A 24006-nucleotide genomic window follows, 5' to 3' on the forward strand; every position below is an offset into this window, starting at 1 on the left:
AGTTTAAAGGGGCTGTATTATACTTCTGGGGGCTTTCCTTTCCTGTAGTGTGCATGGAAATGGTCTGCATAGGCTCAAATCCCTGTGTTCCCACACTCCCCCCCCCCCCCCCCTGCCTAAAACGCCTCTATTGTTGACTTTAGTGACATCACAAAGTAACACACACGCTTCTATTGGCCATGTCCAACACATTGTACATGACATCTGTAAGCTGTTGACCAATCACAACAGCGCCGGCCAGGTAACCAATCAGAGCAGACTGGGCTCTGGTTTCAGACAGAGGGTGAAAAGAGCTGCTGCAGCACAGGCAGTATGAGAAAAATAAAGAGCTTTTTGAACATTAAAGCATGGAGACATGTCCCAGTAGAGACGCACAATACAGATATGAATTTGAGATTACCAAATGTCCGCTTTAAGTAAAATATTATGTTCTAATCTAGACTACAATAAATGTGCTAGTTACGTTAATTCGGTAATTCAGTTACCCTCCGTATATAAGTTGAAAGAAATCAACGTGTCTCCTGTGCTAGTTTCTCAACCATCCTCACAACCTCTTTCTGACACAGACTTGCGCACACTATGATTAGAAAAGGTTTTGTGATATGAAAACAAACTGAGTTTGGAAAAAATCGGTTTCTATCTAAGCGTAATGAGCAATGCAGTTTGTATTTGAGATGGCAGAAAAGAATGGGGCAGAAACACAGAGTCATTTGATCCTTTTTTAAATAAGAATATGGACTAAATCTAATTAGCGCACATTTCAATCTTTCTAATTCTAATGTTTTATGTAAAGCCAAGTCTTACATTCCCTGTTAATGAAAGTAAGGACTAGCCAAAATGTCCCTACATTAATGCCGGCCCGTCCACACGGCGGCGTGCGTTGAAGCTTCAACGCTTCTCCCATTCACATTGAATGGGGTGACGTCACGCTTTGCCGAACTGCATTGTGGGAACGTTGCTTCGCGTTTTTTCGCGTTGCTCGCTTCAAAAGTTGAGCAATGTTCAACTTTTGAAGCTTCGGCGGAAGTGTCAGCCAATCAAATCATATGCCAGTACAAGCTCTAGCCAATCAAACCGCGTGCTTGTGTGTCCGGGGCGGGAGATTCATGTGATTGGTCGAGTTGAAGCTCACCAGCAAGCTTCAACGCACGCCTCCGTGTGGACGCTGCGTTAAAGGCGGGGTAGGTACGTTTGAGAAACCGGCTCGAGATACACTTTTTGTTATATTCCATGGAATGCTCTTAACATCCCGATAGCAATGAATATCTGAAGTGCTTTGACAACAAATCCATAAAAAAAGTCATCTGTGGAAGCCGTGGCGCTGTAAAAAGCACGACCAATCATCTGAGCCGGACCGGCTAAAGTAACTGGATGGCCTACCTGCCTGTCAGCCTTCCATCTGTGCACAAACTTATCTCGTGCCCTCATTGGTCATGTGCGCGTTCGTGTGTGTTGGAGGAGGGGCTCTGGAAGGAAGTAGCAGATTTCTTCCAACTGTGTATTTTTAAATTCTAGCGCACTCGAGCTGGTTTCTCCAAAGCCCCACCTTTAAGGAATAAAATATGTTTTTCACCTTGACAGAAGTTTAGGTTCGTATTACCTTTGTACAAATCGAAGCTGAAGGTCAGACCTGGATTGTTCCTATCTCCCTGGTTACATTACAAGTGATCCAAGTGTTTTTTCTGAGCGCTAAGCTCTGGTTTTGCAAGCGAAGCATGTGTCAATATGTGACCTTTTCCTCATACATAGTACAGTTTGCTGCAGTGTGCGGCTTTAATCAGGCCTTCGCTTCAGTGGTGGAGACGTGCTCAGCCTGCTGGCTACACATGAGAGCCACAAACGGGCTAAGAGCAAAGTGAGAGAGGAAGACAAGTAATGGGACGGATGGGGCCGGAGTTGGAAAGAACGAGTAGTGCGTTTCATTCGAATACATGGATTAGTGTATGTCCATTTAGTTTCCTAACCGTAATCTCCAACGGAACATGGTATCGGGGAAAACTGCAGTCATTACCGACTAGGCCTCTCATTCTTTCCTTTACAATCCCTTAGCCAACAGCACCTTATCCATTATTAATGCCAACATTATCAATAAGACTTTAGCCTTATTTACAGAATAGTCAATGTGTGGTTTTGAATGTGTCAATTAGGGCCTGCTCTTTGGCTCTCCATCATTCTTACTCTGAACTTCTCTTCATACTTACGGAGTCTCATTGATAGCTTGTGGCGTCCTTTAAACGTGTCCCATGTAATATGTCTAACAGGTATTTAATTACTGCTAGTATCTGTTCTTTAGCGCACTGCTAACTGTGTAATCTTTTTAGGGCCAGTTCATTCCATTTGTTTGACATGTACACTTTGTCTGGGGGCGGATGTTTGCCTTGTTCGGAGAGTATTTAGGGAGTTCAGATAACCTTGAACAATCTACTCGTCCCTTATCAAACAAACAGTACTGGGTTTTGTGTGTGGCACGCTTGATTTAGCATTCATCCCGGTGTTATAACATTCACTAGGGCAGTGGTTCCCAACCTGGGGGGCGGCGCCAGGCCTCAGATGATTTGAGGCCAAATATCATATTAAGACTTTTTTTTTTTTACATATAATTGTAAGGCAATACATGATTTTCTTTAATGGAAATGTTTCTTCTGCCCATAAAGTGTCCAAACCGGGCTTTTCTGGAAGCGCATTTTTAAAACGTAGTCATTGTCCATGCCGGTTTCAGTTGGATTATTTGTCACAGTTGCTCCGATCAGATCGGTCTCCTCCATTTTGTAGATTATTTACGACTTTTGAATCCACATAAACACATCGGCAAAATCCGGTTTACTTTGAGCACGTGTTTCAAACAGTTTAATCCCTTTGTGAATTCTTTCCACTTCCGCCGTCCTTTAATTTCTTCATTCAGCGGGAATCCAAATTAATTAATCCTGAGTCCAATAACCATCAAAGTCACTCCAATAGTGCTCTTTAATTACGCTTTCATCCTCCTTTAATAACATACTTCACATTCATCCAGTTTGTGACAGTAGTTGTAGCATTTTTGAGACTTTTAAACTTTAATTACCGCTCCAACAGGAGTCATTTGGGGGGGCTCTTGGGAAAAAAGGTTGGGAACCCCTGCACTAGGGGTTGTAAGACATCTGCAGCGGGTGGTGTTCACAGAAAGGGAGAGAAAGCAAAAGAAGCAAGACAATTTTCTGGTTGCCAAACAAGGAACATTGCAATCATGCAGCATAAGTAAATATAACAGAAAGTGGGTTTCAAAACATTTCATATGGTAGCTTTTTTTGTGTGGAACTTCTGCTTAAAATGCATGGGACGTTGTTCCACCAGACAGTTTTTGTGGGTTTCTATTCTCTGCTGAGTCAGGGGGTGAAAGGTGTTGTCGTGTGACAGCTAAGCTAAACTGCCTTGTGTTTTGACTGAATGCCATCTGTCCACATTGCCCTTTTAGAGTATTGACTGTGAATCCTAATGACTACAGTGCTGCCAAAAGAGGAAGGCCTCTCTCCACGCACATCCAAGAGAAAATAGCTGTGGGTAAAATGGATGATCATCTCTGACCGGAGCAATCTCTGGGTCACCGGCAGAAAGGCAGGATCAGGATGACACTGAAGCTCACCAATTCATAGTATTGCCTTTTAATGGAAAGACAAAAGAATCGGCTTTTAATCAAAAACATATATTCATAGCACTCACCTCACAAAATCAGGGCTTTATTGTGAGGCTTTTCATAATAATTGTTATGATGTAATAAACCATGCCTGACGAAATAGAGTGATCTCAGCTCTGCCAAGACTCTGTTTGCTTTTAACATCAAGTGACAAAAGAACACACGCGGCTTTGGAGCCTTTTGATTAGTCCAGGGTCAAACCTCCTTTGCCGTGAGTTTGCACATGAACACTCAAGGCTGCAATGACAAACAGTTTTATGACGGAGACAACAAGACGTTATTGAGAGAGGAGGGGTGGAGCGATGAGGCCGGAGGAACACAACAGAGGAGAAGATAGCATAGCATCGAGAACCATCTTCGGTTTTTTCTCATTCGCTACATGCAACCGCTATTATGTCGGCAGCTATTGTGTCAGGGTTATTGTTATGCTCTCTGTCGATGAGTGAGAGATATGGTTTCTAAAGCCTCTCTCGGCTGAAGACGGCAGGAAGCGATAAGAGTAAAGGGCTGCAACATTTAACAGAAATTATCATCAGCAGAAGGGCTGATATTTTTAGACGGAGCACAAGGAGAAGTCTCTCAACCGTTTTCAACGTAGAAAGGAAGCTATTAGAGACTTAGGAGACTGACAACTGTTTTTGCTCCTCCTCTGTCCTCAGGGAAATAGTTTCCAAGACTGACACTCATCTGATTTGAGTCACGTTGTTTGTCACAGGCATCAACTGATAGGAATACGAATCCATATGAAAAGCCATTAGTTTTCTATTACTGCCAAGCTGGATGGACATGCACTCAGTGCTCAGTCGAATCACTGTGTTTAACGTGTCAGGCTGGTTGAAAGGAGTCTACCTCTGAGGGGGCTCCCCTGCCACTTCCCTGGGGGCTGAGTGGCTGAAATGACCATAAAACTCTGTTGAGCTAGACAGCCTGTAATTTCAGCAGCGAGTGGCGCTTTGCCGGGGTATAATGGAAAGACCACGGACGCCATGAAATGTGCTGAATCTCAGTCTTGGAACACCATTGTCTGAACACTCAGGACACCTCTCTAAACTTTAAATTACTATTCTTAAGCCATCATTGAATGAAAAGGCTGTGCATCTAAAAAAGAAACACAATGCCGGTTCACTTTCTTTAATGTTCGTGGTATTTGCCTTTCCGGAAGAAAAAAAATCTGACATTCACAGTCTTTGTTGGCATGAAAGGACACTTCGCCTGTAAGAAATATAAAAATGGGAAATGTGGCTATAGGGGTTGCTTTGTATCGGCACACTAGCGTTCTTCCCTCTCAGTGTGTTGTATCTTTTTGTGTATCGTCCGTGGCATGATTGTGGGTACAAGTGCCTTCTTTCACTCAGAACAGGAATGAATGAGGAGGGCTTTGAGTTTGGAGGGCTGCTGTGGAGCGGGATTGGTTTGCGGGCCTATTTGTGTGTGTGTTCCTCTTTGTGGGAATGTTATGTACCGTGTATCATTAGAGTGTGTGCGTGCATCGGTATCCATCGTCGCAGCCATGGAAGAGCAGCCATACGCTTTCTGAAGCGTGGCTCGCGATGTGATGTTAGCAGCATGTCACATCCAGAAGCTCTCCGGCTGATTTGATAGTGGGGCGGATGGAGATGGAGTTGGAGTAATGAAGTGAGTCTGAGTGGGTTTTGCTGCTCGAGGCCCAAGCCCATCACACCACACTGACTGCATCTCCACTGTGGCGAAAGACTGCGGGAGAGAGACGGAGAGATTGTAACCTTATCACCTCAGGTTCCCCTCAGCCAAATCTGCTTGTCTCCGCTGTCTTCACTGAGCTGAGATACAGAATACATTGGTCTTAAACTTGCTGCAACAACAGAAGAACTCTCTTTCTCTGATACAGAGTTACGGCTACATGTACCCTCCTCCGAGTTCCCTGAACAACAATGTCCGCCGAAAGCAATAGATTCAGTGTTTGCCGAAAAACACGCGGAAGCTCAGAATCATTCAAATGCATCTCATCGAATCCAATGACTTCAGAAAAGGCACACAGTTATGAGTACTGATCAAGTAGCGGTGCCGTAGAAGGTAAAAGTACAAAGTGGCGCAATGCATATTTAAAGACAAGGCAGTATGTCGATGTGTTTGACATTAATGCAAGGAGAGTTGTTATAATTGTTGAATTTTCAGTTATTATCACATCCATTTTGAGACATCGGGATAATGACTTAACTGAAGGAAATTAGCACCAGACTGCACATTTCTGACGCCTTGTCTAAACCTTGCACAGCTAGAGATTGGCTGTGTGTGTCTTGTATGGACAGCTGCATGCTTAAAAGCACATGCTGTCAGACAACTGAACACACTGTTTAAAACATGTCTGACTCAAGAGCAGATAGGTTGTTAGCACCGTGAAAGAAAAGTACAAATGTAAAAACTTTGATGTCTGCACGACGGAACTAAACTAGCTTTCTCCTTAATCCAGATACTGGACATATCGTACTGATGTGGGAGCGGTATTATTGAGTGGTTTTTGGTCTTTACTTCCCAAAATATCACAAAGAAGGATTTTTCCAAAATGTTGAACAGTTCCTTTAATTTTGAGGAACAGCAGTCCCAACACCACTGGCTTGACACAAAGACTTGAACTCTGGATGCCGATAAATATCTTAATGGTGTTTCAATGTCAATAATGTTTTTATAAATCCCCCACATAGCACCCACATTGTTTTTAAACAGTACATCACTTCCCTTACAGATCACGTTTCTGTGTTTCCTTGTGTGTTTGTGTTAGTCATCCCAAGAGACCGCCCGAGGAACAATTCAGTTACCTTTGAACTTAAGGCTGCAGAAATTGGTCAGACCAGGTCACAGAATAAGTCGTGGCAGAGCGAGATACAGAGATACAGAGGGGAAGACATGCGCAATGGTTTGTGACTCACTTAGTGGGCAGCTGTGATGTGAACAGTACAGACAGACCAACTTTGCACACGCTACTTCCAATAAACCTGCTTAAGTGGATTAGCAATGCTGCCCTGGGGGCCTCCACAGGCTTACGCTCTTATCACAAACACACACCGAAACAAAAACATACTATTTTTATCAGCTCCCTAGGTTTGTGGGGAAAGCGAGCTCGGGAAACAGTGGAGATGTCCAGGATAAGCATGGAGGAAACAGCCACTATCGTATCTTTCTCACACAAATTAACTGGGGTCGTGTTGAAAATAGTAAAACGCTTGTTGTTTCTGTTGTGAGCGAGACCTGGTTTGTAATTCAGGACACCTGTTGTCATGGCCTAGAAACAGGTTGCATACTATCCCAGTTTGGCTATTGGCAGATGCTTCAGAGTGAAAGCGGTGCTTCTTACTGAACCCGTGCCTGCCTTTTTTGATTTTCGGTTCTGTGCTTCGTGTTTGTTGTGCAGGTCAAGGCTGGCTGATTACATGGTGAACTGCGAGGTGACTCCGCAGACCGTGAGCACCTGTCCCAACCAAGACAATCACCAAGCCTGTTTGGCCTCCTACGCACGGCTCATCGGTGAGTTTCTTTGAGTGCTTGAGAGAAAATAGAAATGTACTTTAAATCCCACATCAAAATCCAGGTATTAGAGGAGATAAATATTGATGGTAAAAGACAGGTCGACCTTCACTTTTCCCCCCTCCTGGACTACATCTCCCAAAGCACACTGGACATCAGCTTGCTACGAGAAGTGATTAGGCAGGAGAGGCACAGAGTGTTTACTTAATTAAAACACTTGATGACCATCTGTTTGCTCGTAGTAAATGGTGCTCAGACAATGTGCTTGGACTAGTCCATGCATGTATTTCAACCCTGGCCAACGTTTGATAACGGTCCCTTGGCGTCACGGAGCTCGGGACGATTTTTAAAATGCAAATTTACATAAAAAGAACTTTTTTATACTGCATAGTGGTTGCTGAAGTGTCCATAATTCACAATCAGTCACTGCCTCCCCACCGTGTGCCACAACTGGTGCAGTGTGAAGTGTTCATTTGCCATGGCTCTTCCTGGCGTCTCTCTAGAAAAACGACACAAAGTGCATCTCCTGACTCCCGCTGAAAGCATCGGCACAGGGACACATTTGCTAAATGTTTTGGTACAGCGGTGCTATATTCAAACAGCACACACACACACTCCCTAAAGCACCTACTTTGCACAAATATTCATAACATAATGGCCTCTTTACATCTAAAATAAAGCAGTACAAAATGCCTTACCTTATAAATCAGAGGGCAAACCCATGACTACCATCTTGTTATCTGTTTATAGACTATGCAATAAATGTAGTCCATTATTGTCCATTAGTGACCTCTAACAGTGTGTCCTGATGTGTGTATGTGTTTGTGTGTGGGTGCCCTCACAGGGACAGAAATGACTCCCAACTATGTCGACAGCAGCTTCTCCAACTGGACCGTCTCCCCGTGGTGCAGCTGTAAGGGCAGCGGCAACCAGGAAGAGGAATGCTCCAACTTCCTGCGGGAGTTCACGGACAACACATGCCTGAGTAAGCCGTCGCCACCTATGGATACTCTGCATGTGTCGCGGGTTGTGTAACTGATGGGGTCCGACAGTCATGTTATATTGATAAGAGCACTAGCTTGTGATGCGGTAGTTACTCTTGCTGCCATGTAAGAGTCGAGTGAGCTATGAACTTCGATCTAATGCAACTTTAATGGCCTCATGGCAGACTCTGTTTTTCAATGTCCTGGAGCTCTGCAGTGATGGAACTCGGGAGGTGATGTTGTTGGGTGGATACTCTTCAAACATCCAGGTATACAATTAAAGTTAATATCGATTTGTTTACTTAAATTAATGAGGAAATACATTATTTACGTAACATAGTTAAATAAAACCAGAAGGATTAAGGTACTTATTGATGAAACTCTATATAAAGTGTATGTGCTACATTTGATCCGCTTTAACCTCGAACACCCCTTTGCCCACTGATTAAGATGGAATTAAATGTTCTTACTTTCTCAAAACTTCTCATCCCCCCTTTGGACAAGATCTGCCCAGACTTCAATACAAAGGAAACCATTTGCATGTCATTTTCATATTCAATCTGCGAGAGTTAAAGGGCTTATCCCTTGCGGCGGAAAAATGTCATGGAAAAAGGAACGGAACAAGTAGAAATGAAATAATAGCAGAAGCTAAAATACATATCATCTGTCCATCTCATGCATAACACCCAGGGTGCAGCAGGACAGCGTGGTTACCTCCAACACTCTTGTGCTTGTACTCTTGTTCTTCACTGAAAAAATAAAATCCAGAAAGCTCTGTCCTTGGTGCAGCGAGCAGCGTGATCAGCGCTACACGACACCATTGCCTTTAACATGTTCCATTTTGTGGATAATGCTTTCAGACCATTTCAATAGATTGCTGGTGTACCGCTTTTTAGCTGAGTGTGCAGGATGAGGGATGAGGCTGGGAGCTGAGGAGGCGTCTTGAAAAAGAACACAAAATGCAGCATCTCCGCTCTGCAGTCGAGGAGAACAGGCGATAAACTTTGACACAACGCTGAGGAGAATATATCAAAAAACACTCGATGTGCAGTCATAAACAAACATATAAATCTATATGAAAAATCACTTTTAGCTCCCAGTTGCCCTCATCGACTAACGTTCACTGTTTCTATCGAGTACACACCTTATACCTTACATTGATTGACATTCTGAAGCACATTGAAGGCGTAAGACAAATCATTTATTAAAGACACCTTGTCTCACAGTCTCCCCTTAAAAGATCTAGTAAATAAATTAAAAGATCTTGTAAATAAATTAAAAGGATAAGTTGTGAATAGCGACCAAAATAAAGCAGTCCAACTAAATGAATATCATTATCAAACATGCCCCTCCTTTTCTTGTTCTCACCTCCTTTTCTCTTCCTCCATCTGTCCCTGCAGGTAGGGCTATGCGTGCTATGCCCAGGGGTCAAAGGACAACTTATCAAGTCATTAAAAAATAGAATCGCTATTGGCCTTGAGCTTAATCACTCAGTGAAGCATTAAAGCATCCTGTGTGGAGGCCTTCCAGCTAAGTAGTTTGATTTATGACTTTATTCCTCCGTCGTGCGCCATCTAGGAGGACAGCGAGCGTCACGTGTCTCCGCGGCACTTTGCAGGCTCCTAACTGCTGGCGTTTAAGTTGTTAGGCTTCTCCGGTGAGCCCCGTTCCTTCATGCGATTTTATTTTCCAGCAGCAAATCACCAGTGTCGAAGAGAAAGCGAAACATGAAGGGTGCTTTTGTATGTGTTAAGTGTGCAGGGGTATGTGTGTTTGCCTTTGTGTGTGCTTGTGTGCAACACCGTGTAGGTGGATGGCGGATGTGACAGCCACATGTGGCCGTGCATCGGAGTACTAAGGGATGTTTGTGTCCATCCGATAATCTGTGTCGTGTGGTGGTGGGAGAATGCCTCTCTTTTGCTTTGTTTGGGAATATGTTCAGTTTGATCAGTCACATGAATCTATTTAAAGTCATCTCGACATGCTGACCTTATAATGGAGGTGGTTGCCAAGCAATTACATGCCTTGCCTTCTCTCCGGCTGAACAAAGAGAAACAAGTCTCGTGTTTTAAACGGATGAGCAACGAAAAGGTACTCAGCCCCTATTTTTGCCATATCTAGTTGAAAAGCTGACTGAACAGGGATTTATCGCGTGTTTGCAGGGACTCACACAAGCTCGTAGGCACAACACACACACACTAAATCTGCAGGCACTCATATTCACAGGCTGCTGTTCTTCGTTTGAGCTGAATGATTGTCTACTTTTAACAGATTAAATTGCTGAGTGTGTAACTGTCGAGAAACTAATTGGGGTTCATCATCTCAAGTGCGGACATTATTCCTCTATTTGTTGTTTGTATTTGATAGACGTCTCTATCATGTCCCCGCAGGATTCATTTATAGAAGCTTAATTAGAAGCTAAATTGATAGCATGCTATAAACATGCATTCAAAACGAAAGCGCGACATAGAATATTAAACATGAGGCAGTGTGTTCTTGGCAGCACCCGAAGCAACTGGTCAGCGGACCTTAGTGACCTTACGGTTGTCAAAGGTTGGAAAGATAGATTGAAGCGTGTCCAATCGAATGAGGCTAACGACACATTCTTAAAATCAATTCCAAAACGTACAGGAAGTTCTGGCTGTGCCCAAATCCAAACGTCTCGAGGCATGGCCGCTTGCGAAGGGGGGATAACAACCACGGGATTGCTGGTCATGCTCGGAAATCTAAATACAATTCACACGGACGTAAAGTAACCCCAAAAAACAACGGCTCGACTTCAACAACTTAAAGTAGGCTAACAATACATTCTTAAGATCAACCGAATACTGAATGAAGTAAGGGCTGTACCTAAGTTCAAACAACTCGGCAGAATGGTTTTCTTTAAGCAAAAAGGGCTCACCCTGCTAGCAAATAAGTAAACAATGCACACGGACCGAAAAACAACTTAAAACAAGGGGCTAGACTTGAAGAATTTACAGACGAGTAAAGGCCCAGAAACACCAAACGGACATTGACGAACTAGTGGCCACCGGGTCGACTGTTATCTCGGACTTACTTGTTGCTTCTGAACACGACACAAAGACAACAGCAAAGAGCCGATCAACACGTATGTCCTGCAGCGGAAGGCACATGTTGGTTGGCGAACAGACACTCACTGACGGCGCTACTTTGACCGATGGCGGATTATCGGCGTGGCGTCTGAGGGCCTGAAAGGTGATTACGGTGAGCAGCTCTATAGAGCCGGCACAGGGAGGAGAGTATTACGAACCTGCGTGTTTCGAGAGGGGAAAAAGAGCTTCAAGATGGCAGACCAGAGTGTTCGGAGGCCTGGCTTCCAGCGGGAAGGGCCTTACAGAAGTTAGGTTAAGATGAAACATGTATAACCCTTTCAAAATCACTTAATGATTAGAGGGACTTGACCTGATAAAAGCCTCGGCTCCACACTTCAAAGATTTGTTTGAAACCAAACCCTGATTGCTGTTTTTGATTAGTTGAACTCTCAAGTTCACTAACGCAGAAAAAGGCTGATTGTCCTTACTCTTTCTTCTCCTTCCTTTTTTCATTCCCTCTCTCCCCCCCCCCCCCCCCCCCCCCCCCCTCATTCCCTCGGTTGCCAAAGATTGGGCAGGGGACCAAGAAGCTGACTTAGAGCTGTCTGCTCGCAAACAAAACAAATGACTTTATATCTCTGTCCCTGCAGGAAACGCCATCCAGGCCTTCGGCTACGGGTTAGACAACATGCAGAACAAAAATGCGTCTGTCCCCGGCCCCTCGGCGACAACGAAGACGGGTTCTGATTGGACAACAGCCCCCTCAGAACATCCCTTTGTCATCATCCACAAGGTAATGTGTTAATATTGGTGGTTTTGTTGCTTGTCTTACAACCAGGGTTGGCAGGGTTACTTGACATGAAATGTATTCCTTAAAGACCCTGTCACACTGTCCCGAAGTTGACACCCGATGGACACACGAATATGGAATTGTGAATTTCGCACGAAGATGGCCCCGAACCACACACGAAGGCAACATTTACATTACATTTAAGAAATACAACTGCAATGAAAGTACCAAAAACAATTATGTTACAGTACTATGATACTGTACTGACATCTTCAGACTTTGTTCTTTACTTTCTCCGTCTTTATATGTAGAAAATATTACGTTTTCTCCGTAATGTTGTTTCCATAACAACAACAACTTCCTGTCAACTGTCCTTCAAAATAATATATTATATCCTTTTTAGTTTCACAGAACACTAATTGGGTTATTTACATAATATGTTTACATGATTTTGTTGTGCAATAAAACAACACGATAAAGGAAATGTTCAAATTCGGCTGTGATCGTAGCAACATCGGGCCATTCGTGAGGGCATCTAAGCCTTCGTATGACCGCCGGTGGAGTTTCTCAGGCTCCGGCAGCAACTTCGTGAGCGGAGGCAAAATCTTTGGCATGCCAAAAAATAGCCGAAGGGCCTTGCGAAGGTTCATTTTCGTGTTGAATTCGTGTCCATGTTGCCCTTCGTAAGGCCATCGTGAGGGCATCTTGTTATCCTCGGTGCCATCGGGCATTCGCCCCGATCAGAGTGAGGCTGAATGCACTGATGATAACACGAAGATGACACGATTTGACAAGATGCCCTCACGAGTGCCTTACGAAGTTGCCGCTCACGAAGTTGCTGCCGGAGCCTGAGAAACTCCACCGGCGGTCATACGATGGCTTAGATGCCCTCACGAATGGCCCGATGTTGCTACGATCACAGCCGAATTTGAACATTTCCTTTATCGTGTGTCCATCGGGTGTCAATTTCGGGACAGTGTGACAGGGCCTTTACAATCACTACAGTAGTCACACCTTATCAAAGTATCACACTATGAAAGTAATGTAACCTGATTACTTTCCCAATACTCTTGGATTACCTCAATATTAAAATGTCGATGTGAAAACAATGAAAGTTGAAGTAGCCAAAAAAAAAAGGTAACAGTTTTCTGATAGTGTTTTTTTAGCGATTACATTTACCCTTTTTTGTATCCGTATTATCCCGTTACATGTAGTCCGTTGCTCCCCAAGCCTGGTTACAACACATGTTTAACGTACATACAATAATGTGTTTTATGTACATGTTGTTGCAGCACAAATGTATCCGTTCACTTCCAGCAGTCAACTTCCATGGCTAAATGTGTGATAACTTACTTTTCAGACGATCCACAGTCTTTAACTCTGCTCTCATGAAAGGAGGATTTTGTAAAGAGGCGAAATCATGACGTTCAACAAAGGCCCATTCTCATTCACAGTTGGTGCGTCAGTTCAGGCGCTTTATGATAAGACAGATTAGGCTACACCCGAGATGATGACATACGGTCGAAATGTTGTATTTCTCTCTCACTCAATGAAATGGCGAAATAAATGAGAAGACAGGTTTTTAATCTGGATTAGAGGTTCTAAAACACTGGCCCAGGGCCCGAGCAGAAGACTGCAGTCGGCTCAGCTATAACTGGGTTCACCGTCTGGAGCAGAAACACATCACTCGCTGCTGTGCTGCAAGAATGCACATGTGTTTGTCTTTTAATAGAACTTCATTTTCCTTTTAAATAAATGTGCAAAATGAAAGGAGCATTTTGTGTGCCGCCTCACTCTCTGTCTCTCTTGAACAGGACAGGAATATTTCATTTGCAGTTTGGGCAAAGGAGAGGTTTTCCCCCCTCTCTTTTTTTATCTAGCTGACTTTGATTAGTTTTCACAATGAAATATCGCTCTGTTTTACAGATGTATTTTAGATGTGCCCTGCTGCCTTCTGGTGAAAGACTGATGATGTTTCTCACCTTAGCAGGAGACCCAGTTCCCAAGCACGGCTGAATTATATACGGTAGTTTAGGGCTGCAAAATCGAATTGCGATTTTTCTGACAGATATTGCGATTCGAATTGCCATATTTGTTTTTAAGCGACCCAACGGAAGTTTATTGTAAAATGCGGCCATAACTCCGGCTAGGAAGGTCGTATCAACGTGCTCCCGTCTCTAGCACCCCCGCAGCCCGAGCTACGAGTGAAAGAACTAAACTTACTGTACATGAAACTTCCGTTGGGTTCATTTCATTTCATTTCATTTCATTTCAAACCTTTATTTATACAGATAAAATCCCATTGAGATCATTGATCTCTTTTCCAAGGGAGACCTGCTCAAGTAGTTCCACATGAAACATAAAAGCATAAACAGAACAACAAAAGGACATCATACAGCATCATTTACAAAATTATCCACTTAAACAGGTACCAATAGCTTCCGATTGACTAGCATCCAACCGAGCTTTAAAAACATTTAGTGGCACCAGATTGTTCAGTTTCCATTTAATTTGCAGACTATTCCAAGACAGAATAGTACCAGTTGTTGCTTTAAAGTCAAGCTTCAGTTTAAGATTCGCCCTGTAATAGAAACACGTGATGGAGCATTACTAACCTGACTCAGAAACCATCTAGGAAAGCTCCATTGGAAGCCATCTGGAAAGGGCAGGCACTTTCAAAAAGACTTGGCAGGTGATTGGATCAATCTGTCTATCACCTGCTATCATGGGCCACTTCTGATTGGTTAACAATGGCTGGTACATGTGGAGCACAGCACTTCTGATTGGTGTGGATGACTGACACACAAGAACAAAAACAAAAAATGTTAAAAAAAAATCGCTGGCTTTGCGATTTCATAATTGCATCATTTCAAATCGCGATTACGATTTAAAATCGATTAATCGTCCAGCCCTACTGTAGTATAAAATTGCACTTTGAGAACCTTCTTCTCCCGCTGATGTTATTGTTAATGTCATGTTTCAGTCACTATTACAGATAGACACAGAATCTAAGCAGCGTGCCAGGTCTATGGATGCAAATTAGCAAATGAATGGATGACTCCCATTAAGACATCTCTTTTGAGTAATTCCAGGGGCTTTCACAGCCAATAAACGGTCACACGGCACCCGAGTCATGCAGCATTGTCCTTCACGCAGAAACACTCATTGTCGCGAAGACAGCAAATTAAAATATTAAAAAAGCTGCGAGGAAGACAATTAATGAACGAGCAGCTCTGATAACAAAAACACTGTGTATGTCTGGGAAAGGTGTTGCAGGGCGAGATGGCCGGGAGGTAATGCATTGTAGATATCTGCAGAGGACTGTGTGCATGTCAGTATTGATGCAGTGCTCTCCGCCTGTCTCAGTGCAGCGTGGTGTTTAATTTATTGTAAAAATGGTAATTAGGAAACAATAAGACATGTGATTACTCAAGCAGGAAGTTTATAATTAGAGAGGGAGCTTGGTAGGGACATTTTGGGCGGCCCTGCCTTCTCAGACTGCTATGTATGCCTGGCAATTAAAACTTGTCGAACCTCCATGGCAGATAAATGTTGTTGTGGTATGGAGCCCTCTTGGCAGAAGACGGACCGTCCACGGTTGTAAATCTCCCGTTGGCCAGCGTGGGGTCCTCGCTGTACAGAATATGTTAGGATGGTGTTGGATGTGACTAAGTCTTCACGTCTGTCACACTGCTCTCTAATAGAGTGTTTCAGCTCATTTAGATGCATAATTATTCATAGATGTCAGTACCAGTTGTTGTGGGTTTTATCCCCTGCTTAGTGAGTAAACATGTGGGCTGAGGCAAGTTCCTTTGAGCATTGTCAGAGTGTAATAATCTTTGTTTATATGGAGACACATAATTTTCCCCATTTACGAAAACATTTCCGTTTAGTGAGGAATATTTTAAATCCCCAGTGATGTCTTTACTATTTTTCTAGGCTTTTATAATCCTTTTTCGAATTGGAAATGTCCTTCTCAAATAAGGAAATGTTTATTATTTGTACTGCTTTTCAAGTTTTCATTTTCATTTGTTCACTCTCATAGCCAGTGGGAAGCCGCTGCTGTCTGTGTTCCCACACTGTCACTGCCATGTGTTGATGTTCTGCTCAATTGACTACAATTGATTGTGGATAGAAAGTACAGTCCATACCCCAGGGTTACTCCCGCCTGCCTTGGAAGATGCAGCCTTATCAAACTGTACATTTGACAATGTGCGGATCGATAAGGAAAACACTGTCTACAGTAAATGTGTAGTAACCTGTTCATTGATAAATAGCCTGATCAGTATTTAAAATAAATACTGTTTTCCATCCTGTCGCAAGGCAAGGCAAGGCAAGGCAAGGCAAGGCAAGGCAAGGCAAGTTTATTTATATAGCGCCTTTCAACACAGGCAATTCAAAGTGCTTTACAAAAAACGAAAGACATTAAGAAAATGGCATTTAAAATCAGTCATTAAAAAGAAAAGATAATAAAATAAACATTAAAAGAAAAAGTACATGGATAAAAGTTACAGTGCAGTTTAAGATATGAATAGTTCAATTAAAAGCAGCGACAAAAAGAAAAGTCTTCAGCCTGGATTTAAAAGTAGTCAGAGTTGCAGCGGACCTGCAGGTTTCTGGGAGTTTGTTCCAGATGTTTGGAGCATAATAACAGAACGCTGCTTCTCCATGTTTAGTTCTGACTCTGGGGACAGAAAGCTGACCAGTCCCTGAAGGCCTGAGAGATCTGGATGGTTCATAGTTTAGCAGGAGGTCAGAAATGTCATTTGGGCCTAAACCATTCAGTGCTTTATAAACCAGCAGCAGTATTTTGAAATCTATTCTTTGACACACAGGAAGCCAGTGTAAAGACTTCAGAACAGGAGTGATGTGATCCACTTTCTTAGTGTCAGTGAGGACTCGAGCAGCGGCGTTCTGAATCAGCTGCAGCTTCCTAACAGATGTTTTAGTGAGACCTGTGAAGACACCATTGCAGTAGTCGAGTCTACCGAAGATAAAAGCATGGACAAGTGTTTCCAGATCCTGCTGTGACATTAGTCTTTTAATCCTAGATATGTTCTTTAGGTGATAGTCGGCTGATTTAGTAACTGTTTAATGTGACTGTTGAAACTCAGGTCAGAGTCCATGACTACACCTAGATTTCCAGACGTGTGTTAGCATCAGTAAATGAGTAAATGACATTGTCTGCGCTTCGTCACGGTGCATGCATCTGTTTGCGTGCCTGCTGCTTTTTAGGCGTGTGTTTTGGTGTGTGTGTGTGCCGTCTCACAAGCCCGAGTGTACGTGTGGATATTGGCTGCAGCCGGAGATCTGGACTCATGTCAACAGGCTGCTGCCACACATCACTGCTCTTGCTAATTAATTGGCTTTTAGTCGCGGATGTGTTTGGTGCATTGTCAAGCTACCCACAGCGTTTACCCCCCCCCCCCTTTTTTGGCAACTGTCATTTCACCATTTTTGTATGGAAGTACAAGCCCAGGTACTGAGATAACTGCAGCTATTTGGAAGCCCCGCCTTTCCCCTTCCTCACTCTCCATCCTTCCTTCCTTTCCTTTACAGGGGAAATAATATGCTTGTCTTGTTAATAGAATCCAACACACTTTTCATGTATCATTTTTTGATGTTTATATGTTGCCTTGTTCTGTTGGGAAGATGAAGTGCCGGGAGATAACATCTGATTAGATTCCTGTGTACAAGGAAATGGTGCAAAGTACAATTTGTGCAAAGGTTACATCGGTGAAGACGAGTCGAGGGGGTGATGGAGTGCGAGGAGGAGGAGGGGGAGGAACTGTTTCATGTTCCTTATGATGGGCCGCCGTATGGCTGCGCTGGAAATGATGCCTCCACAAATTGAGCGAGACTACTTTAACTTCGAGGCAAATGGTTATGCTTTGTGTTACAAGAATCGGAGAGAATGTAAAAAGTATTCAAAATGCTAACAGTTTTATGGGAGAGCATATAATAAGGCAATTTCCGTGTGGATATAACAGTCGAACTCTGGAGGCCACGGAGTTTAATATATGGGCTGATGTGTTCCCACTGCTCTCTGCCGTAATGTGAGCAGCGTGGTGAACTGCTTTCCTTCCCCTCCGCTCGCTCTCCATACATACGTCTATTTCCCCTTGTGCATAACAATCTTATATATATATACAGTCTGTGATAACAATAGACATTGTAGTGTTTTCAGTTGTGCACAGTCAAACTGCATAGTCTTGAAAGTGTTGTGTTTGCTGCTGTAATTTATGCCTTATGAAATATTGAAAGAAATCCACAGCTGCTGGCTTCTGCAGTGTGTGCTTGGCTTGGTAGCATGTTCTTTCTTGTACATAACGTCTTTATTGATAGCTTTAAAAACTGTTTAGAGACTTGCTGGCACAACCTTAAAGAGTTTAGGAAAAAGTCCTCACATGAATCTTTCCTTTTGTTGCCAACTTGTTAAAGAAAAAGAGAGCATACTAAGCAGCCGGGGCTTGGAGTATACTTCACATATCAAAACATTTGTTGGATCAAGCACTTGATTTCCGTGCCAAAGTGCGTCTGCCACAGAATCGTAGTGTCTCACTTTTACTCTGACTTTCTGACTTTGTTTATTTCTCTTCTCTTTAGCTCCGTGCTCACTCGCCTCCCCCCCGCGTCTCTCTCCTCATCAAATGCCAGCGTAAGAAGCAGCGTCTTCTTGTGTCTGAGTCATGTCTAACTTTTCACATCTCTCTCCCTCTGTGTGTGTGTCCCTATCTGCTCAGTATCCTGATCCAAGTGAGGTTGGCCTGGGCAAAACCCGTGGCCTGCCAGAGGACCACTCTGCCTGTCTGTGTGCCAACGTCTGGGCGCTGGTTCCCGCCCTGGCCTTGGCTCTGGTCCTGGCCCAGCATGCCTTGTAGAAGCGCCAGGAGGAGAGAAAAGAGGTCATCCACCCACAAGCTGATCCCAAAAGCAGAAGGTGTTATTTGGGAGACTGAGATGAAGAAGGCTGGATCGCTCTGCGGTCGACGTAAAATGGCATTTATGAAAGCGGAGAAAAAAAAACAAAAAGTGAAAATATTGAAATTTCGCAATTGTCAATTTGTTGTTCATTTGATGTATTGTTAGGTCGGAACACGACTTTGATGGAGCACGTGGCTTTTTAAAGAGTTCCCTTGGTAGGAGAGGCCATTCTCCAGGAAGGACTCTCTCTCAGACTAAGACACACAATCCTGGAGGACTGAAGCTGATCATTTCAAAGACTTCTGCACGTTTTCGCACCAAAGGAGGGAGAGAGGGAATGAACAAGTTAATTAAAAGAAGACTGGATTGACAGAAAATAAATTGTTGCAGAGATAAAAGGGAATGAGCAAGAGGTAAATGGGGTAGAGCGGTAGAGGGTGGGAGGGAGAGAGAAAGAGACATATTTCTGCTTTCCGTCACACTTTTTTTGTCTTGAATTGGTTCTCGACTTAATCTTCTCTCAGATGAACAGACCGCACATTTAGGGGAGGGGATGGGAGATGATTACATTCTGCCTCTTCAACACTACTGTAAACTCTAAACTGTAAAGCCTACTCAGTGTTATAAGTGTTGGTATAGTATCCGTGACCATAATCAAACTACCGTACCGATCTTTCATTTGGGTACTTTTTCAGCCGGCGGCGGAAAGAACTTAACGATGGTGACGTAGTTAACGGTCCTTTGAGCTGTGTGTGTTAATGACTGTGGGTGTGCGCCAAACGCCCACCTGCACATGTGTATTTTTCTGTCTCTATGTATATATATATACAACTCTTTTCTTTCATTCAACCAAATGATGTACCTTGAATGGACTGTAAGATGACTCTGTACTGGGACGAATTGAAGGCCTTCATTATCTGCGTTTATATTTGTCTATAATGGATTGATCACAAAGAATGTATACAGGGATGAGATTAAACAAGCTCAAACTGCTTGGAAAGCCATAACCCCGTGTGTGAGTATTATCACTGAGTATGCGTGGACAATTATTACAACGTGTGTGTGTGTGTGTGTGTCTATATTTCCATGCAGGAGAAAGGTAGCTTATTAGAAGCAGGTTAAATGGCCAGTGTGGGGGTTCTTCTGCCCCCTCAGAGAGCAGAGGTTAGATGCATCGTGTAGTCAACCGCAAACAAGACGGCCGATAGATTTTTAGTGCGGCCGATGAACCAATGTTCTATGACAACTTTTCATAGACTATTAATTAAAAAAAAAGGCCTTTTATTTTTGAACTTCACCCGCATCCATATCTTTTTACTGAAAAATATAGAACTTGTTCAAATATGTCCTTCTAGTTGTGGAACTAGTATCAACTTAAAGGAATGATCTGACATTTCCAAATGAGTCCCTTGACAAAAGTAAAGATCAAGAACACTCGTACTGGATACGAAGCTACCGCCATGCAGCTGTTTAGCAGATCATCTTAAGCCTGAAAACAGGAACATGTATGCACAAACATTTACCCACCAGCTCCTGCAAAGCTGAATAATCAACACACAACATCTTGCTTTTTGTGTGACGATTACACTTCTATCATTTAGGAGGGGTCGTGCAAAGCTGACCATATACTGTACATCGGCAGTTTTATGCTAACTTTGGGCAACAAAGTACCTTTCAAGCACTTTAAAGACTCAAAGGCCTCATACCTATGTAGATTGAACAAGTTATTGCTGTGATTATTCGTCCTGTTGATGGCTTTCCTTCATACAGATGACTTTGATTTCGTCCCATACACGAGACAGAGATATTCTCTTTGCCACAGTGAACGAAACCAATTGTTTTTCCAATGTACACAAGGTCGAATGAGGTTGTATTTAAATCTATCCGAGCCATTATTTAAAACCCTTCTGACGGATTCATTTCACAACATGGGTAGCAGGATGTATTTTCAAATGTTTATACATACATCATTTTTTCCCTTGCGGCGAATGAACTGTAACTGATGCACAATGAGTGTTTCCACTAAATGTTTATGTCTCCATGGCGACACATCCACCATAGTGTTTTACCACGTACATGCATGCTCTGAATCAAAGAGCTTTATGTTCCCTGTTGATTTTCAAAAAAAAAGTATACAATCTGTCACGGGAACAGACGTCAAATTAAACTTTGCTCAATATGTTATTGTTAACTGTGCTTGCACCGTACACAGTGTGGTCGGGTCTGTCAGGAACGACCTAAACGTGTGTGTTTACTGCTCTGGGCTTCTGAGAATATAACATGTCAAACACTGGGATATAATATGTTTCATTTGTCAGCACAAATTCAACATGCAACAAATTTGTAAATAAATGTATTGGTGTAAAAAGTATAAAATTGGCTGCCAAAATGTAGTGGGCTATAGTATGAAGTAGTGTAAAAGGAAAATAGTCGGGTACAAGTTCAATCAATCAATCAATGTTTATTTATATTGCCCAATATCACACATGTTACATTTGTCTCAGTGGTCTTCACAGTGTGTACAGAATATCAGTCTGACAATACGACTCCCTCTGTCCTTAGACCCTCTGTCCTTAGACCCTCACATCGTACAAGGAAACACTTCCAGAGAAAACCCAGTTTAAAAAAAGGAAAAAAGTTCCTCAAATGTGTCCTTAAGTGAATGTATTAAGTTACTTTTCACCATGGCAAACAATCCCACTTTTGTAACATCCCTCAACATTACCAGCTACTTCAAAAGATTAAAGGATAAAGAATATATATTGTTTTCTCTGCTATTGGCAATGCTGCAGTAAAAATGTATGTTTGTGAATGTTTACAAGCTGTTCTAAAGGAATCACAATCTATTCAACAACACACGTTTTCACAGATATAGTTATTTGAACATAAAACATCGGTTGGGTGTTCAAAACGGTCCAATTTAAACAAATCAATCAAACCATCAATCTAAAACCCACCCGTAGCATCAGAAGTCAAAGTCTGTGTTTGAGAATCAAAAAAAGCAAAGGTGTCTGATCTTACGTCAACATTTAACAATTTCAGAGACAGAAACCCATCAAAGTTGAAGCAGAGCTGCCAGTTTTCCCTCCAGAACAGGCTCTGAAGTCCGAACGGCAACACGGTCATAGTCCCACAGACATGGGTCCTCTTTGTAGGAAAACCGTATTCAGATTGTTTGCACAGCACTGGACCAAAAACAAGTAAACAATAATAAAAACAAGGTGTTTTCACTTGAAATAAGCAACAATCTGCCAATAGCACAAGTGAAAATCAGCTCGGTTAGACTTCTGAAATAAGAAGGGATATTTAGATAAATCAGATGTTGTAATTAGCTGAGAACTCACTTTGAACTGACCAGAATCAGGAAATGTTGTGTTATATAAGCCGCAAATGCTCAAAAGTGTTCTGTTTTCTGATGTTAGTGGTGATTTTCTAATAAATATGTAAAAAAATATGTGTTTCAACTGAGATACGACTCAAAATAAGTTTTTTCGACTTAACAAGATGAAATGCATTGTCTAAAAACAAGACCCGATATCTCACTGCAGTGTTACTTATGAGGTTAAAATGTCTTATAGCAAGTACAGACATATTCTGATTAGAAATTAGACAAATATACTTGGCAAGATTTCGAGTTTTTGTAGTGCATGCGTACCTTTTCATAATAAATGACAAATATAGTGTATTTGAGCTTTTTATTGCAAGGCGTGTTTGTCCAGTTCGACACTTCTTTGCCTGCAGTAATTTACACCGCTGTGTATTTTGCATTTGGCTGAATAATTTAGAGCTCAGGAGTCAGAAGGGTCTACGGCAGGGTGAGAGAAGGTGAAACGCAGACTGACTGCAGCATTTGTGCACTGATGATAACGGCACCTGGTGATGTTCTGTGAGGAGTCGCTGACTGACACTTCAGTTCAACCCGTCTGACAACATCAAATGTTTTTGGCTTTCACTCCACGCGTGAATAGAGTTCTTCATGCCTCCGCAGTGTACCGCAAATGTAAATCAGTGCATTTTGCCTGTTAGCAGTATTTTCTGTTTCATAAATGCAACATGAAAGTGAATTTCTGCCTTGCTGTGTATATTTTACAACCTACTCCATCAGGAAATGTAGAGTTAAAAGGCTCCCATGGGCGTCCTGTTTACGCAGCTGTCACCAGGACAATGCGCATATACCTCCCTGCCTATTAATCAAACTTTCATTTGGTCAGGTTGTTGCTTACTTTTCAGAAAAATTGATGACACCCGGTGAGTTATTATATAGTCAGCTCCTTATAAAGGCGATGAAAGACACATTAAGGGTTTTGACATGCAAATAAACTGATCAAAATTCAAATCGACCCTCACTTCATTTCACCTTCCCTGGAGTGGGGCGGAGCTTTGGGTTGAAAAGACAGCAGATCAGCAGTTCTGACACAGTTTAAGGGGAAGTATATGCTGGAGACCTGCACAACACACTGCTCAATTTATAAATATATATCAGGAATGTTATAGCAGGTATTACCAGCGCAGGAGAGCAGCGAGGAGACAGAGAACAGGAAGAATAAAGTGGATGGTGTCAGCTCGGTTTTGATGTCGTTAATCCAAAATGTGCGGTTATCTGTCTGATCATAATTTAAGCTACCGAGACAGAAATATGAAGGACATGTGTCGGCATTAGAAAGTTCTGGGCTCTTCTTTGCCCCTGTGTGTTCACGCTTGTCTCTGTGTGTGAATGCCTGCGTACACGAGGGTGTGAGTACAACATCTTGAAACAGAAAATGTGCGAGGAGAGCAATTTTCTCCTTTTTTTTTCTTTCAAAAGGAAATCCTCGTGGAGTCCAATTTGTTTCTTCTTTTTACAGGCGGGTAGAAGTGGAGAAGAGGAGGGTTTTGGGGGCACGGGAATAAGAAAGAGGCAGGTAGCTGTACATTTCACAGTTGATTAATGAGTCAGTGGGATGATGTCTCTTATCAACACTCTGCACATGGCGCAGAGAGAAGAAAGGTTTACAGAGGCTCGGAAGGCTCCAATCACATACGGCTCCCATTGCCGTCCCATCATTCCTTTCTGAGCTCACCCACCTGTTTTTGTTGGGCTCTCTT

General features: G+C 42.7%; 1 protein-coding gene across 1 annotated transcript in view; it reads left to right on the forward strand.

Annotated features, from left to right (window-relative positions):
- The window catches only part of LOC117453000 (GDNF family receptor alpha-2-like), a 66580-nt gene extending 44240 nt beyond the window's left edge, over positions 1-22340 (forward strand). The window contains exons 6-9 of the mRNA XM_034091828.2: positions 7059-7171; positions 8016-8156; positions 11858-12000; positions 18741-22340. Of these exons, the coding sequence (XP_033947719.1) occupies positions 7059-7171; positions 8016-8156; positions 11858-12000; positions 18741-18878 (535 nt within the window). The 3' untranslated portion in view covers positions 18879-22340. The remainder of the gene's footprint in view (positions 1-7058; positions 7172-8015; positions 8157-11857; positions 12001-18740) is intronic.
- Positions 22341-24006: the final 1666 nt, after the last annotated feature.

The sequence above is a fragment of the Pseudochaenichthys georgianus genome, chromosome 9, assembly GCF_902827115.2.
Source record: "Pseudochaenichthys georgianus chromosome 9, fPseGeo1.2, whole genome shotgun sequence".
NCBI classification, from domain to species: domain Eukaryota; kingdom Metazoa; phylum Chordata; class Actinopteri; order Perciformes; family Channichthyidae; genus Pseudochaenichthys; species Pseudochaenichthys georgianus.